The sequence below is a fragment of the Leptonychotes weddellii genome, chromosome 12 (genome assembly GCF_054177405.1).
Source record: "Leptonychotes weddellii isolate Sample4059 chromosome 12, ASM5417740v2, whole genome shotgun sequence".
In the NCBI taxonomy this organism is placed as follows: domain Eukaryota; kingdom Metazoa; phylum Chordata; class Mammalia; order Carnivora; family Phocidae; genus Leptonychotes; species Leptonychotes weddellii.
Genome location: NC_138380.1, coordinates 29,496,351 through 29,508,801, shown reverse-complemented (window position 1 = coordinate 29,508,801; position 12,451 = coordinate 29,496,351). Strand labels below are relative to the sequence as shown.

The window sequence follows — 12,451 nt, the reverse complement described above, 5'->3', positions numbered from 1 at the left end:
TGACAGTGGTGTGAAGGGTAGATTGGAAAGAGGTGATCCCGAGGCAAGCAGAGAAAAGATGCTATTTGAGCAATTTAGGCCAAATATAAGGGTATAAACTAAGTCATTGGCAGCAAGGTCAGAGAAAAGAGGACATGCTAAGATTCTTAAGGTGTTTGCTTGTTTGTTGTTTGTTTGTATAACAGAGCTCTCTGGGAACTTGCTGAAAGCTACTAGCATTTTGTACATATTAGTTCAAGAGTTTAGGGACCTCTAAGGTGGCTTTAGTTAGGAGGGCAAAGAGGATACAGGGATCAGTGGCTCTCTTCTCCAGTTTGAAGGGTTGGCTTGGGAAGGAGGAATTTGTGAAACCAGTATTAGATGCATCAGGTAAAACTGTCAAGGAGATAGTTTACAAATTGATTTAATAGCTTAGGAGAGAGGTCAGAGCAGGAGCAAGGACGTGGGAGCCTCTTCACAAAGGTGGTGATATTGAGACCCTGGGCCCAAGAGCAGTCCTGGGTATCAGGGTGCTTATGAGAAGAGTACTGGACATAACCAGGGAGGCTACTTACTCCTAAGTAGGAGACCTGGGGGAAACTAGAGAAGGAATGAGGAACTATGTACAGAGAATCCAGAAGAGAATGATGTTGAGGAAGCCAAAAGAGACACGAGTTTCAAGGAAAAAGTCATCAAACTGTCAAATGTTGCAGAGGTCAAGCAAGGAAAGGACTGGAGGGTTTCCATAGGAGCAGTTTCAGTCACCTGTAAATGTGGGATGAGCAGATTCCGAGGAAGCCAGATTGCAGCCATGCGGTGAGAAAAGAAGGGAGCCAAGGGAGGCGAGTGTGCAGGGCTTGTTTCAAAGAGAGCTTGTTGTGAGGGCCTGGGAGCACGAGGTGATGGCTGGAGTGAGATGGGGCAGTGGGGGTTCACTTTTCCTTGCTTCTGTTGAAACAAGGAAAGCTAGATTTCCACATTGTCATATGACTTTGATTAGTTCTCTAACATTTGCTATTTGCCATGTTTAAAATGTTTTTGTTGGTGATTATGTTTTTAGACACTGTATACTCTCTCCAAGCTTCCAATGGAAGCACTCCTGCCCAAACTGCTAGCATCCTTCTTCCAGTTCTGCTGAAACAGGCCGAGACTCCTCATTGGCTCTTAGTTGGACTCCCCTCTCAGTGTTTAAGCTTCAGCATGCTAGTATTTGGAATTACAGTTTTAAAATTTCAGAATATGACTGATGTCCTTGAAGTTTGGGCTTTACCTGAAGAATTGGTCAAAAATGGTAAATGTTTAAATGTTGCAGTTTAAAGAGTGTCTTTATTGTGTTGCCAAATGCTGAATGACAGGGAACTTTAATTCTAACAAGCTCTAATTAGAAAGAGGAAAAAAAATCAAAGGGTGATGTCAACCAGAATCAAAGTGAACCAGAACAAGAAATACTTTTATTGGTTACAGAACATCAACAATGTGTGGTATAGTCTTATTCACTTCCTTTACTAGCAATGAAAATACTGCAGGCTGTCCCTAGAGGGTTCAGACAGTCTTATTGAATACATAATCATTTTGATAGGTGTTTTTTGCTGGTAATATGATGCTCTTTGGGGCTGCAGAAAATTATTTATTTTTAGAGATATGCTAAATGATTCTTGGCTTTAAAAAACAAGACAATGTGGCAAATGTTCCTAATGTAGGAAGAAGTGAATAGTCAAGGCAACATATCCACTGGTTTCTTACTTAACAGTGTGTTAGCCTATTTTTGAGTATTATTTTTCTCAGCACAGTTGCTTTAAAGATGTTGACATCAAAAAAGAGTTACCACTTTTTAAGAGGGCATTGTGTTATAATAGAAAACAGTTATCCATATAAAAGATTAAATAAAGGACATATACATGTACATATACATCAGTGCATATATACACATGTATATATACCATATATGTATATGATTTTGCTGTATAAAGAACCTGGTTATCTTTCTCTAAGATAGATTTTACTTGGAAATTCTTGGTCCTTTCTTTCTTTGCTTTCCAATGAAGTTCAATATTGTATCTTTTAACTCCCTTTGGACCCCTCCTGTTCCCCTTCTTGTCTAAAACCTTTAGGCCATTCCTTTAATCATTCTTTCCTCATTCTAGCCAACTCTCCTTGCTCCTCAACTTTCTTCTGAATCCAATTCAATCTGCCTAGGTTCAACCTCATTATCTGACATGTTTACTACTGTATCTGGGCTGGTGAACACTGCTAACTAAAACTTGACAAGCATGCTAATTGTAGCCTCTGTGAATTCATGGTCCCAAATTTGCTAAGCCCTCAAGATGGCCTTTGCAATCCTAAATTGTTTCCCAAGCAGTTCTCTTCTTTATGGCTGTTCTGTACTTTCACCCCCATCTTCAAATTTACTCCCTGTCACCTCTTCCCTCAGTTTCAGAAAATGATCTTGAATCCTGTCTTTTTGAGGCCATCATGCAGGAACTCATGAACATCTTTCCCTTCTACCACTCTCTATCGCTACCTGCACATTTTCTCAACCCGTATTTTCCTCCCTTTTCTCCATAACTTTGTCACCAGGCTGCTCAAAAGAATAGTGCCTGCTTGCCTCCCTTTCTGTTCTCTGGCTTTCATCAAACTGCTCTTAATGAAGTAAAACTGTCAATGCCTATGAGATAGTGTTCAACTTTTACCTAATTTGCCTCTATCATATTTTAACATTACTGTGTGCTACCTCTAAGCATCTTCCTCAGTTTTTATGAAACCCCATCTCTTTTGGATTTTCTTCCATGTTAGGTTCTCACAAATTCAAAGTTGCCATTTTTCCAAAATAGCGGGAAAAGATTTGAGCATTTAATTCTTTACAAAATAACAATTGGCATGAATGCTTAAAATTCAGTATAACCTAAAATTCAGTATTATCTAAAATTGTATTATACTTTTTTATCATATAAATGTATTACAATTCAGTACTTGTTATACTTTTAGAAAGTAAGAAATACATATTAATTATCCTTGATTTCTTCTTTCCTAGTTAATGAAGGAGTTCCCCTTGCTGAGCATGTTCAACATCCATGAAAACCTTTTAGAAGCTCTTCTGGAACTACAAGCGTATGCTGATGTTCAGGCCGTCTTAGCAAAGTATGATGGTAAGTTCTTGGGTATTTTATCTACTTAAGTATTTTTTTCTTCTTGATATATTTCAGTGATTAGATCAGAAAGATCATTTCAAATAGTATAGGACTTTAACAACTACCCACTTACAGATTTTTTTACCTACAGTTTTATGATGGCATTTTATAAAATCTTAGAGTTTTATGGTTGGTCAGTGGGGGTCTGTGCCACATGCCTCTCCTTCCCTCCCCGTAGGTTCCCTTCTACTCTTCCTGTCAACAAGAGTTAGGCATGCTCTGCTTTATTGCCCCCATTGTCAGGAATCACTCAGAACCTCTGCAGGCAACACGTATCCTGTGGGAACAGCCCCAACTGTTCGAGCTCCTGCTGTGACCCCACATGGGATGACTGTGATCACTACTGGTTGGTCATGTTGATCCTTTGAAGCAATATAGAACAGCTGGTAGCCCTTACTACAGCTCTTGTGACAGTTCAGGAAATATTTGAAGATAAAAGAATGTGTCCTTCATCCCAGGTCTTCTCCTCATTAGCAGAATACCCTCCATTTCTGCACGCGAAGGGCTTTGAAGTCCCTTCGCCATTCACGTTACTTACCCATGAGCTTATTTCATTTTGCCTGTTCTTAATAAACCAGAAAAATAAACCGACACATCTTAGAGATTTCAAAACTCTTGTGTTATATTGCCATTTTCTGTGAATTCACTATTTGATTAATTGCATAAGAGTTATCCACATAATTCCCTGCCGTGACCTAGCTCTTGGAATCTCTGCAGGATTATTATTCTACCTTATTTCATTTGTTTGCTTCTAAAATGGATGTTAGGGAGTGATTACTTTTATCACATGCTCATTTTTTGCTTTGTAAACTATCCTTTTTTTAGTAAGCATCTTCAGTACATTTAAAGAACTGTTCAGGTCAAAATTTCCAGGAATTCCTCAAACTAATAGAACGAACTATTTTATTTTAACGCACAGTTCTTCATAAGGGATCTGTGAAGCAGGTTGGAGTTGTTACCTCCTACAGTTGGGGAAACTGAAGCATTGGGAGACTTGGTTTTGTTTTGTTGTTAATTCTTGCTCAAATCAGTGGAAACTACAAGCCCTCAGCCAGTGATGGCATTACTTGGCCTGTGCATACTTGGCCCTGTGTAACAAGATATATGCTACCTAGTATGGAACTGATTTTAGGAAGAGAGAAAAGTATTTGTGGCATACTTCATAGTAAACAAAATAAATACTGTTTGGCCTTCATGTCAGCTCACTTTTGTTCTCTGTTTATTTGTTGGAATCTCACTATTCGGCTGACCTTGGGAATCTAAGCCATAAGACTACCTTATAAGCAAAATGCTCATACACTGAGGGTCTTTTGGTGCAAAAGGAACCCAGTCCCATGCACCTGGGTTTAGGTGGCCATGCACTTTTTCCAGATGCTACCCTGTAGCCATCAGTGCCGTAGCGAGGTTCTGGTGTTCTCATCCCTGATGCTGACCTGTGCTCAACCTAGTACACCAAGGCTTAAGAAAAAAGTTCTAACTGGTAGAGCCTTTGATGTCTCAAGTCTCATAAGGCTCCTTTCACAACAATCTCAGTTCATTACAGAAATCGTCAGCTTCCTGTTACAAGACTGATTGTAAAATAGAGAAATGAACTCATTTGGAGCTTTCTGTCATCTCTGTCTATCCCATTGCACAGCCTCGGCTCCACAACAACCAAACACTGATTTATTAGATTCTGATAACATATGTTCACATTATTTGTTATAACAGCCCGTCCCACCCTCCACTAAAACTTGGCTCACACTTTGCAAAATTCCTTTGTTGCAAATGGACAGACTCACCATACCAGGGCCCTTGTGTTGAGCTTTGTTTATGTTGTGTACCTGGCAACAGAGATGATGTTCTTATTCATTATTCATGGAAAAAGAGCCTCATTAGTGGCAGGACACATACTGTTGCTGAGATGCCTTGGTAGGAGTTTTGAGTTCAGCAGTTGTCAATAGACTGCAGATGACCTAACCCCGACTGAATTCTGGAGGGTGTTTTGGTGAGGACTTGGCTCAGGCCTGTGTCATTTACAGTAGAAATATAATGAAGTGGCTGCTGAAGTTACTGTTCTTGTAGAATGAGCCACAACCACACAAGACTATTAAAAAACATGCCTCTTGTTTCTCACCCCGTACCATAAAATGGGCTCTTTCAAGTTCAGCCCCGCTGCTTTTCCTGGAGACCCAAAGGATCTTGACTGAGTTGTTGCCTCATTTTTCTGGCCCTGTGCAAGAAAGTGTGGGTGCTTTAGAGGGCTTGGAGTACAGACAGCAATTAGGGGCGCTCTGTTCCTCACCCTAGTTCAGACGTCATCAGTCTAATCCATGAGATGCTGGAGACAGCACTTTGAATCCCGACCTCCCCATCCCTCTTCATAGAGCCATACCCAAAGCAGCACGATTATATGTTATCTTTGCGAATTGGAATGCTCTGGTTGGGTAGCTATTTCTTGGATGGTTTATGGGTACAGTGGTCCTTCTTTATTACTTTTGCTAGGTGGCTGAATTTTTTAAATAGTATGTTGGGAAGTGACACAGTGGGATTTGTGCTGCTTTCCTGACCTTTGCAAAAAGGATTTAGAAATATGGCAAGGCAGGGGAGACCAACATGTTCAGAGGAGGGAGGAAGGTAACATGTATCCCTTTGCCTCATTCTTTTTGTTCTTCACCTTTTAAAAAAATTTTTTTTAGGTTTGAGTTTTAAAAGTGATATTCACAAACTCCTTTTACAGTGAAGCACCTGGATCCCTAGTAGGATTACCAGTGAATTGGTCATACCTCCTTGTAATCTGTAGTTTAATTTTGATTTTGCCCTTGAGATCACTTCTCATGTTATGTTATTCCAGCCATTAGTCTGAAGTGCTGTCTTGCTATCCTCAGGAGTTTTCGTACTCTTTTTTCAGTTTGCTAACCCACATTATGGGTGGGCATTTTTTATCCAGGTGGTTGGTCCTGCTTTTGGAGTCCTTCACACAATGACTAAAATAACAGCGGCTACAGCTAGCATTTGTTGAGTTCTTATGTTGTGTCAGGGTCAGACAGGATTCTAAGCTCTACACGGATGAACTCATTTATTCTTACCACAGGCATATGAGGCAGATACTATTATTAGCCCCATTTTATAGCTGTGGTAACTGGTACAGAGACAAGTTAAGTAACTTGTTCAAATGAAGAGCCTAAGATGCCAAAGTAAAGCCATGGAGATGTTATATTGTGAGAGAAAAGAGAGAAACTGAGGTCCGTCTTTGTTCAATAAGATGTGAATTCCATGAGGAAAGGAAAGCCAGAATCAAAACTGAGGTGGTCTGACTCCAGGCCCATGGTCTTAGCCATCATGCTTCCACTTTCTCTACTGTTGGCAGTATTTTTTTTTTATTGTTTTTATTAACACTATCCTTGTTGTTATTATTAGCTACAGTTTATCGAGAACCTACGATGTGCCAAGCATGTTACACACATTACCTGTAACCCTCAATAACCTTGCAAGGAGGTAGTTACTCCATTTTAGCAGATGCAGAAACTGAGGCTTGTGAGTTTAAGTAACTTTTAAGACCACATTCCTTGAAAACTGCAGAACTGGGATTCAAATCCAGGTCTCTCTGGCTCTAAAAGCCCATGTGTTTTCCGTAAATGTAAGCCTTGCTGAATGACTTGCTCTGCCTCTCTCACTCCTTTGGAAAGGCATGAGTTAGGTGGGCTGGAGCCATGGTACAGAATTTCAGTGATGCCAAATTGTCTTTTAAGATTCTTTTTTTTTTTTAAAGGTTTTATTTATTTATTTGACAGAGAGAGACACAGTGAGAGAGGGAACACAAGCAGGGGGAGTGGGAGAGGGAGAAGCAGGCTTCCCGTAGAGCAGGGAGCCCGATGGGAGGCTCGATCCCAGGACCCTGGGATCATGATCTGAGCCGAAGGCAGATGCTTAACTGACTGAGCCACCCAGGTGCCCCTTAAGATTCCTTTTTAATCATTCCTTAAGAACCTGGTATATCTCTATTTGCTTATCTTTCTGTAACTCTCTTGAAAATATGGCTTTCTATTTTCAATCACCTTATGCCTGGTTTCTTTGTCACAAAAGGGATTTGATGTATGGTGTTGATTTAATTTGAGATTTATCATCTTTTTTTTTTTCAGTCATACATTAGCTGTAAACACAGAAATGTTTTTAAGATCCTTAAGTCATCAGAACCTTCTTTTGGAACCATTGAGAAAGTTGTTATAAGCTTTGGGTTGCCTTTCAAAGGAGCTTATAGGCCACCTAGGTTGAAAACTGATGTCTCAAAGATTAGAGTGGTAATATGGAAAAGAATTCATGCATTTATTATTCATTATCATTTGTGCATTTCAACTTTAGAAGAATCTTCTAGAGCAAGTGAATGCGAGTGTGATTGCTACAAGATACTTTTGGGAGCGTCTAGTTTGGTCTGGTCTCTAGTTAGTGATCCCTGGGGGACACCAGGGTCTGTCACCCCGGGTGCCAGCCTGCTGAGATCAAGGGCCAGGTCTGCCTTTCACCAGCTAACTGAACTTCAGCATATTACTTAACCTTTTAAGCCTCGGTTTCTTTCTCTGGAAATGGAGTCAAGGCTTAGAAAGGCTAAGTAACTTGCTCAAGATCACACAGCTGGGAATTTGTCATGAGGATTACAGTAGTTAATCCATGTTAAATGTTTAGAACAGCGTGGGGTACACATTAAGCATTCAGTAACTCTCAGCCGTTATAAAGAGCCAAGATTACTCCTGAACTTCACCACTGTTCTCAATCCATTTTGTTCAAAAGGAAAACCGTATATAAAATGTCAGTTAAAATGAGAGAATAAGAACCCTGTCTTGTGCCCCCCCCCAAAAGGCAGTGTTATGGCCTGTTATTCAAATTACTTATGGATCTAATAGGACATGTAGATAGATAGATATTTGATAAGAATGGAAATGCGTAGTTTTATCTACAAACAATTCTTAAACTTTTGGAAAGCTGAAAAAAAAGTGCCAGGGATTTTCATTCCTGATCAAAAGACAAATTGTTTCAGCCTTGGGGCAATTTGCACCAATGGAAATACAAGTCCAAGCTCTTTTGGATATTGACTCCATTAGGTCATTTAGTGATTGCCCTTAATTTGGGACAGAAATTTCCCTGTGAGGGACAAACTGGCCTTTTATATAGTCATGAATGTTATATAAATGCAACAACTGTATCAAGACCATTTTTATGGTGCCATCAAGCCCATCCTAAATTAGCATTATTATCTGCCATCTGTAATGTGCAGAGGGTATACTTTCAAGAACAGGACATGTTTCTAACACTGGGGGAAATACTTTCATCTCAGTAGATTGAAAACAGAGGTTCTAAAGAAAGCATTAGGGAATTATTCTATGTTGAGACTATTCAGAGAATAAGCTTTTTGCTGATACTGTTTTGTATCAGCTTTTTGCTGATACTTGTAACTACTGATACAGCATGTAGTTATAAGTAAAAATTTCGTAAACCGTGTTCATTGCCCAAGGCCTTATAAACTAACACAAGGTACTCAACTATCATCACAGTTCCTTTCAAGTGGTCACTGGATACTGTCTTTTCGTTAGGCTACTTTTCATTTATGTTTAAGGAATGGGCACGAATAAGAGGGATTTGAGATGCCAGGAGGACCAGTGAGTAGAATCTGTTTTCAGGCGTCAGCGTCAGGCTTTGAGCGTCACACAGTCCAGACCTCCAAAACAGTGCTTTTCAGTCAAGTGTGTGGTTTTGAGTTTTGATGTCACAGGCACAACAGCTTCTGAGATAGATCTACTACAAAATTAGGCTGCATTCAAGAAAGAAGATTTGAAATGCAGTCAGACCCTAGTGACAGACTGTAAGCCTAGTCTAGCTCCCTTCCCTGGGCTGGTTCTTATGGAAAAGATCAAGGATACCAAGGCAAATGTTGAAGAGCATCCTTCTGTAAAAATGGGCAAATGAATCACATCACTGCTTCAAAGAAGAAAATGATTATCAGCACTGATACCATGAGCTATGACTTCAGGCTGGTAAGCATGAGCCACTAAGAAATGATGGCCCTTTATAGCTTTTGCACTGGATGTCCTGCTGACTTGGAAACCAAGAGGTAGGTAGTTCTGTCAAGTGAACTATGCCTTTCAATTAGCAGTTGACTGACTGTCATATTATACATTCAATGAGCCAGGAGTTCTAACAATAGATGTTATTTCAATAAAGACTGTATGCATGAGAAACCTCTGTTGTCTCTGATGATGGAAGACATTTTATGAATGCATACATTTGTAATTCACATAGCTGGCACATGAACAAACCCTCGAAATTTATATTGGCTTTAGTAATCCTTATTGCCTAGTTATCATAATTTACCAAGGTAACACCCCCCCCCCCCGCCCCCGCCAGCCATTACCATCACATAAACTGCTGTGTTTGACTCTGGGGCACTGGCCACAGAAGGGCTCTCTGACACAGACCTTCTAGAGTAATCCAATCCAAAAGTTGCAAATAACATCTGGTGTTTGGCTTTGTAGCATAAGATGAATTTTTCTGGGTGTAGTTGAGTCTGTGTTGCCTGCCCCTCCCCCTGCACCAAATTACTAAGGTCATGTAGTATTTCCCGATTGAATCATTGAACTCCCAGGTGGCACAAAGGGATCTTGGATTGGCTTTTTAAAGGTGGGACAAAGAGACCATACACTGTCTGGAACCAAAAAAAAAAAAAACCCAGAAAAACAGAACAAAACAAAAAATAATTCTAAGGACAGAATTCTACATTTCTGTTGTTTGCTTTGTATCGTATCATGTACAGAAGTAAACTGAGAAATTTTACTGAAGAAAGGCACAGGGAGGACAGCATCACATAATGGGACAGTTATATCACACCTCATCCATTAACAGGTTAGGAAGGAGAAATGGGCTGCATTTTTGTTTGTTTGGTCAGTCAGTTTATGGCTCCAAAAGCGTTGTCAAGGCCAAATGTGTTGGATTAATATAAACTTCCAGTATATCAATGTGTTGCCTGACCCAGAAAAGGTACTTGATACTCCATAATCTTAAATGATTACAGAGAGTAATTAGGTTAGTTTCTTTTCAAATTAATTCAGCAGGGATCCATCAAACTCTTATATTGAAAATACTAACTTTTAGGTGCATTCAGATTCAGAGATGAATATAATCTATTCTGTGTTGCCAAGAAGCTTTATTGTCTGGTAGAGAAAGATGTAAAATAAAAAAACCAGTAACAACAAAAAAACAGAAAAACCCCAAAAGTCAAAACCACCCACAGTAAATTGAGGTGGGATGCATCAGTGCTCTCTGAATCTGTTTGAAACATGCTGAAGTGGTGCAGAGAAAGAAACCCTTTGAGAGCAAGCCCTGTGTTTTCTTCTTGGACACTCCTGTGCAGGGGTAGACATTCCGAGCAGCTGTAGTGAATGAATGACTTTTTAGACGGAGATGCACTATGACATAGTGTCCTCATTTGTGAGGTGCTTTGGGACTTATTTATGCTGGCTGCTACCCTTGAAAACATTGTTTTGGAATTATAGATATGAAATTGACCCTCGATTGACCTAGCTCATGCATAGGAACAATAATGATCCTTTTAAAATTATATCTTGATGATTATTATTGTAGATGAACAAAAGGAAATTAGGTCAAAAAGATTATCACTGAAAAAACTTCTATCTAAAGTTTTACCCCATGGGTTTTCTGAGACACATCAAATTGACAGTTTTGCTCCAAATTCCGTAAATTTCCTCCAAGATTATTACATTGAATTTCAGTTTTGCTATTATGAGCATTTATGACTTTTGAAAACTTAAGAGTCATTCTCCCTGAGATGACCTTTTCCTTCAGTGGCCTCATTCCCATAAAGGTTCCTAGGGAGCCAGAAGAGGTGTGGTTTGCCTTCCTTGTTTTTGGCCCCAAACCCTTCTACTTCCCTTCAACCTTGTCAGCTTGTACTCTTGCTTTCTTCCTGCCTCACTTGTAAACTTCACTGCTGTCTCAAACAGACATCTGGATTTAGAGCACCAGTACAGTTTCATCCATTTTGCTGGAATGCCATGAGCATGGTAAAGGCAGTACACAAGCTGAGCAGTAACAAGTTTTGACGCTCTCTTAGTACCGCCATCAGTCCTGACACTTTGGGCTCCCAGAAGCTAAATTGTAAGTGCTTGCATATCAAAGGGAGCTAATATCAAGTGATTTGAGATGTTAGTGCATTAACTTAAGATTTCTTTCAGCAAACACAGGACCACCATGTTTTTTTTTGTTTGTTTTTTTTTAAAGATTTTATTTATTTATTTGAGAGAGAGAGACTGAGAGAGAGAGCACATGAGAGGGGGAGGGTCGGGAGGGTCAGAGGGAGAAGCAGACTCCCCGCCAAGCAGGGAGCCCGATGCGGGACTCGATCCAGGGACTCCAGGATCATGACCTGAGCCGAAGGCAGTCGCTTAACCAACTGAGCCACCCAGGCGCCCAGGACCACCATGTTTTAGACATTGTTTTGATTTGAGGGTACAAAGTGACGAAGAAACACAGCTGTTACTCCTAGCACACACCACGTAAGTAGGAGAGGGAAGGAAGAAAACAATTGCTGTAAAGACTGCAATAGAATTTAACCCAGTATGGAAGGGGGAAGTGAGAGAAGCCTTCCTGGTGGAGGTGGCACCTGAGTTGAGCCAGATAGTGAAAATACTAGAGACAGAACATATGGAAAGGTTCAGGAGCAGGATTGACTCAGCCTGTGTGGAATACTCCATGTATCCTACAAAGCAGAGGAATGGTGGAGGGCTGCAGTAAAGGGCTGAAGATGCATTGGGTGAGTTAGGAAGGGACTGCACCTCACAGAGCTTTGGACCTAATTCCACCGGCCATGGGGAGACCATGAGGCAATCTCAGCAGGGATGGGCTCCAGTCTGACCTCAAAGTGGAGAGAGTGCACAGTAGATTCATACTCTGCCCTTTTTTGGCTTGAGGTGGTTGAGGGATGAACCCAGAGTGTGGAAGCACTAAGACATGAGGGAGTGGAGTGCCACTGCAGAGTGCCAGTGAAGTGGTTTCAGACTCAGAGAGGCAGGATTCTCTCCATTAGGGAGATACTTGGGAGGCTTTCAACCAAAAATTATAAAAGAGTTTGGTTTTTCTTCTTTAAACAGCAAATGAGAATCCCAGTGCAGAAGCTTTTTTATTTCCGAGGTTATCAAAACTTCCTATTTTAAGCCCTAACCACTTAATTTCATTTGCTTTCTGGTGAGCTCTTAACTATAGGAAATTGAAGTCTATGTAGACCTAGCATAAACCTT

The 12,451-nt window shown here is 40.4% G+C and overlaps 1 protein-coding gene across 8 annotated transcripts in view; it reads left to right on the top strand.

Annotated features, from left to right (window-relative positions):
• Positions 1-12,451, top strand: part of ST7 (suppression of tumorigenicity 7) — a 232,255-nt gene that overhangs the window by 171,131 nt on the left and 48,673 nt on the right. For all 8 annotated transcript variants that reach the window (XM_081800210.1, XM_081800208.1, XM_081800211.1 and 5 more), the window contains one exon: positions 3,011-3,125. In XM_081800210.1, the coding sequence (XP_081656336.1) occupies positions 3,011-3,125 (115 nt within the window). The remainder of the gene's footprint in view (positions 1-3,010; positions 3,126-12,451) is intronic.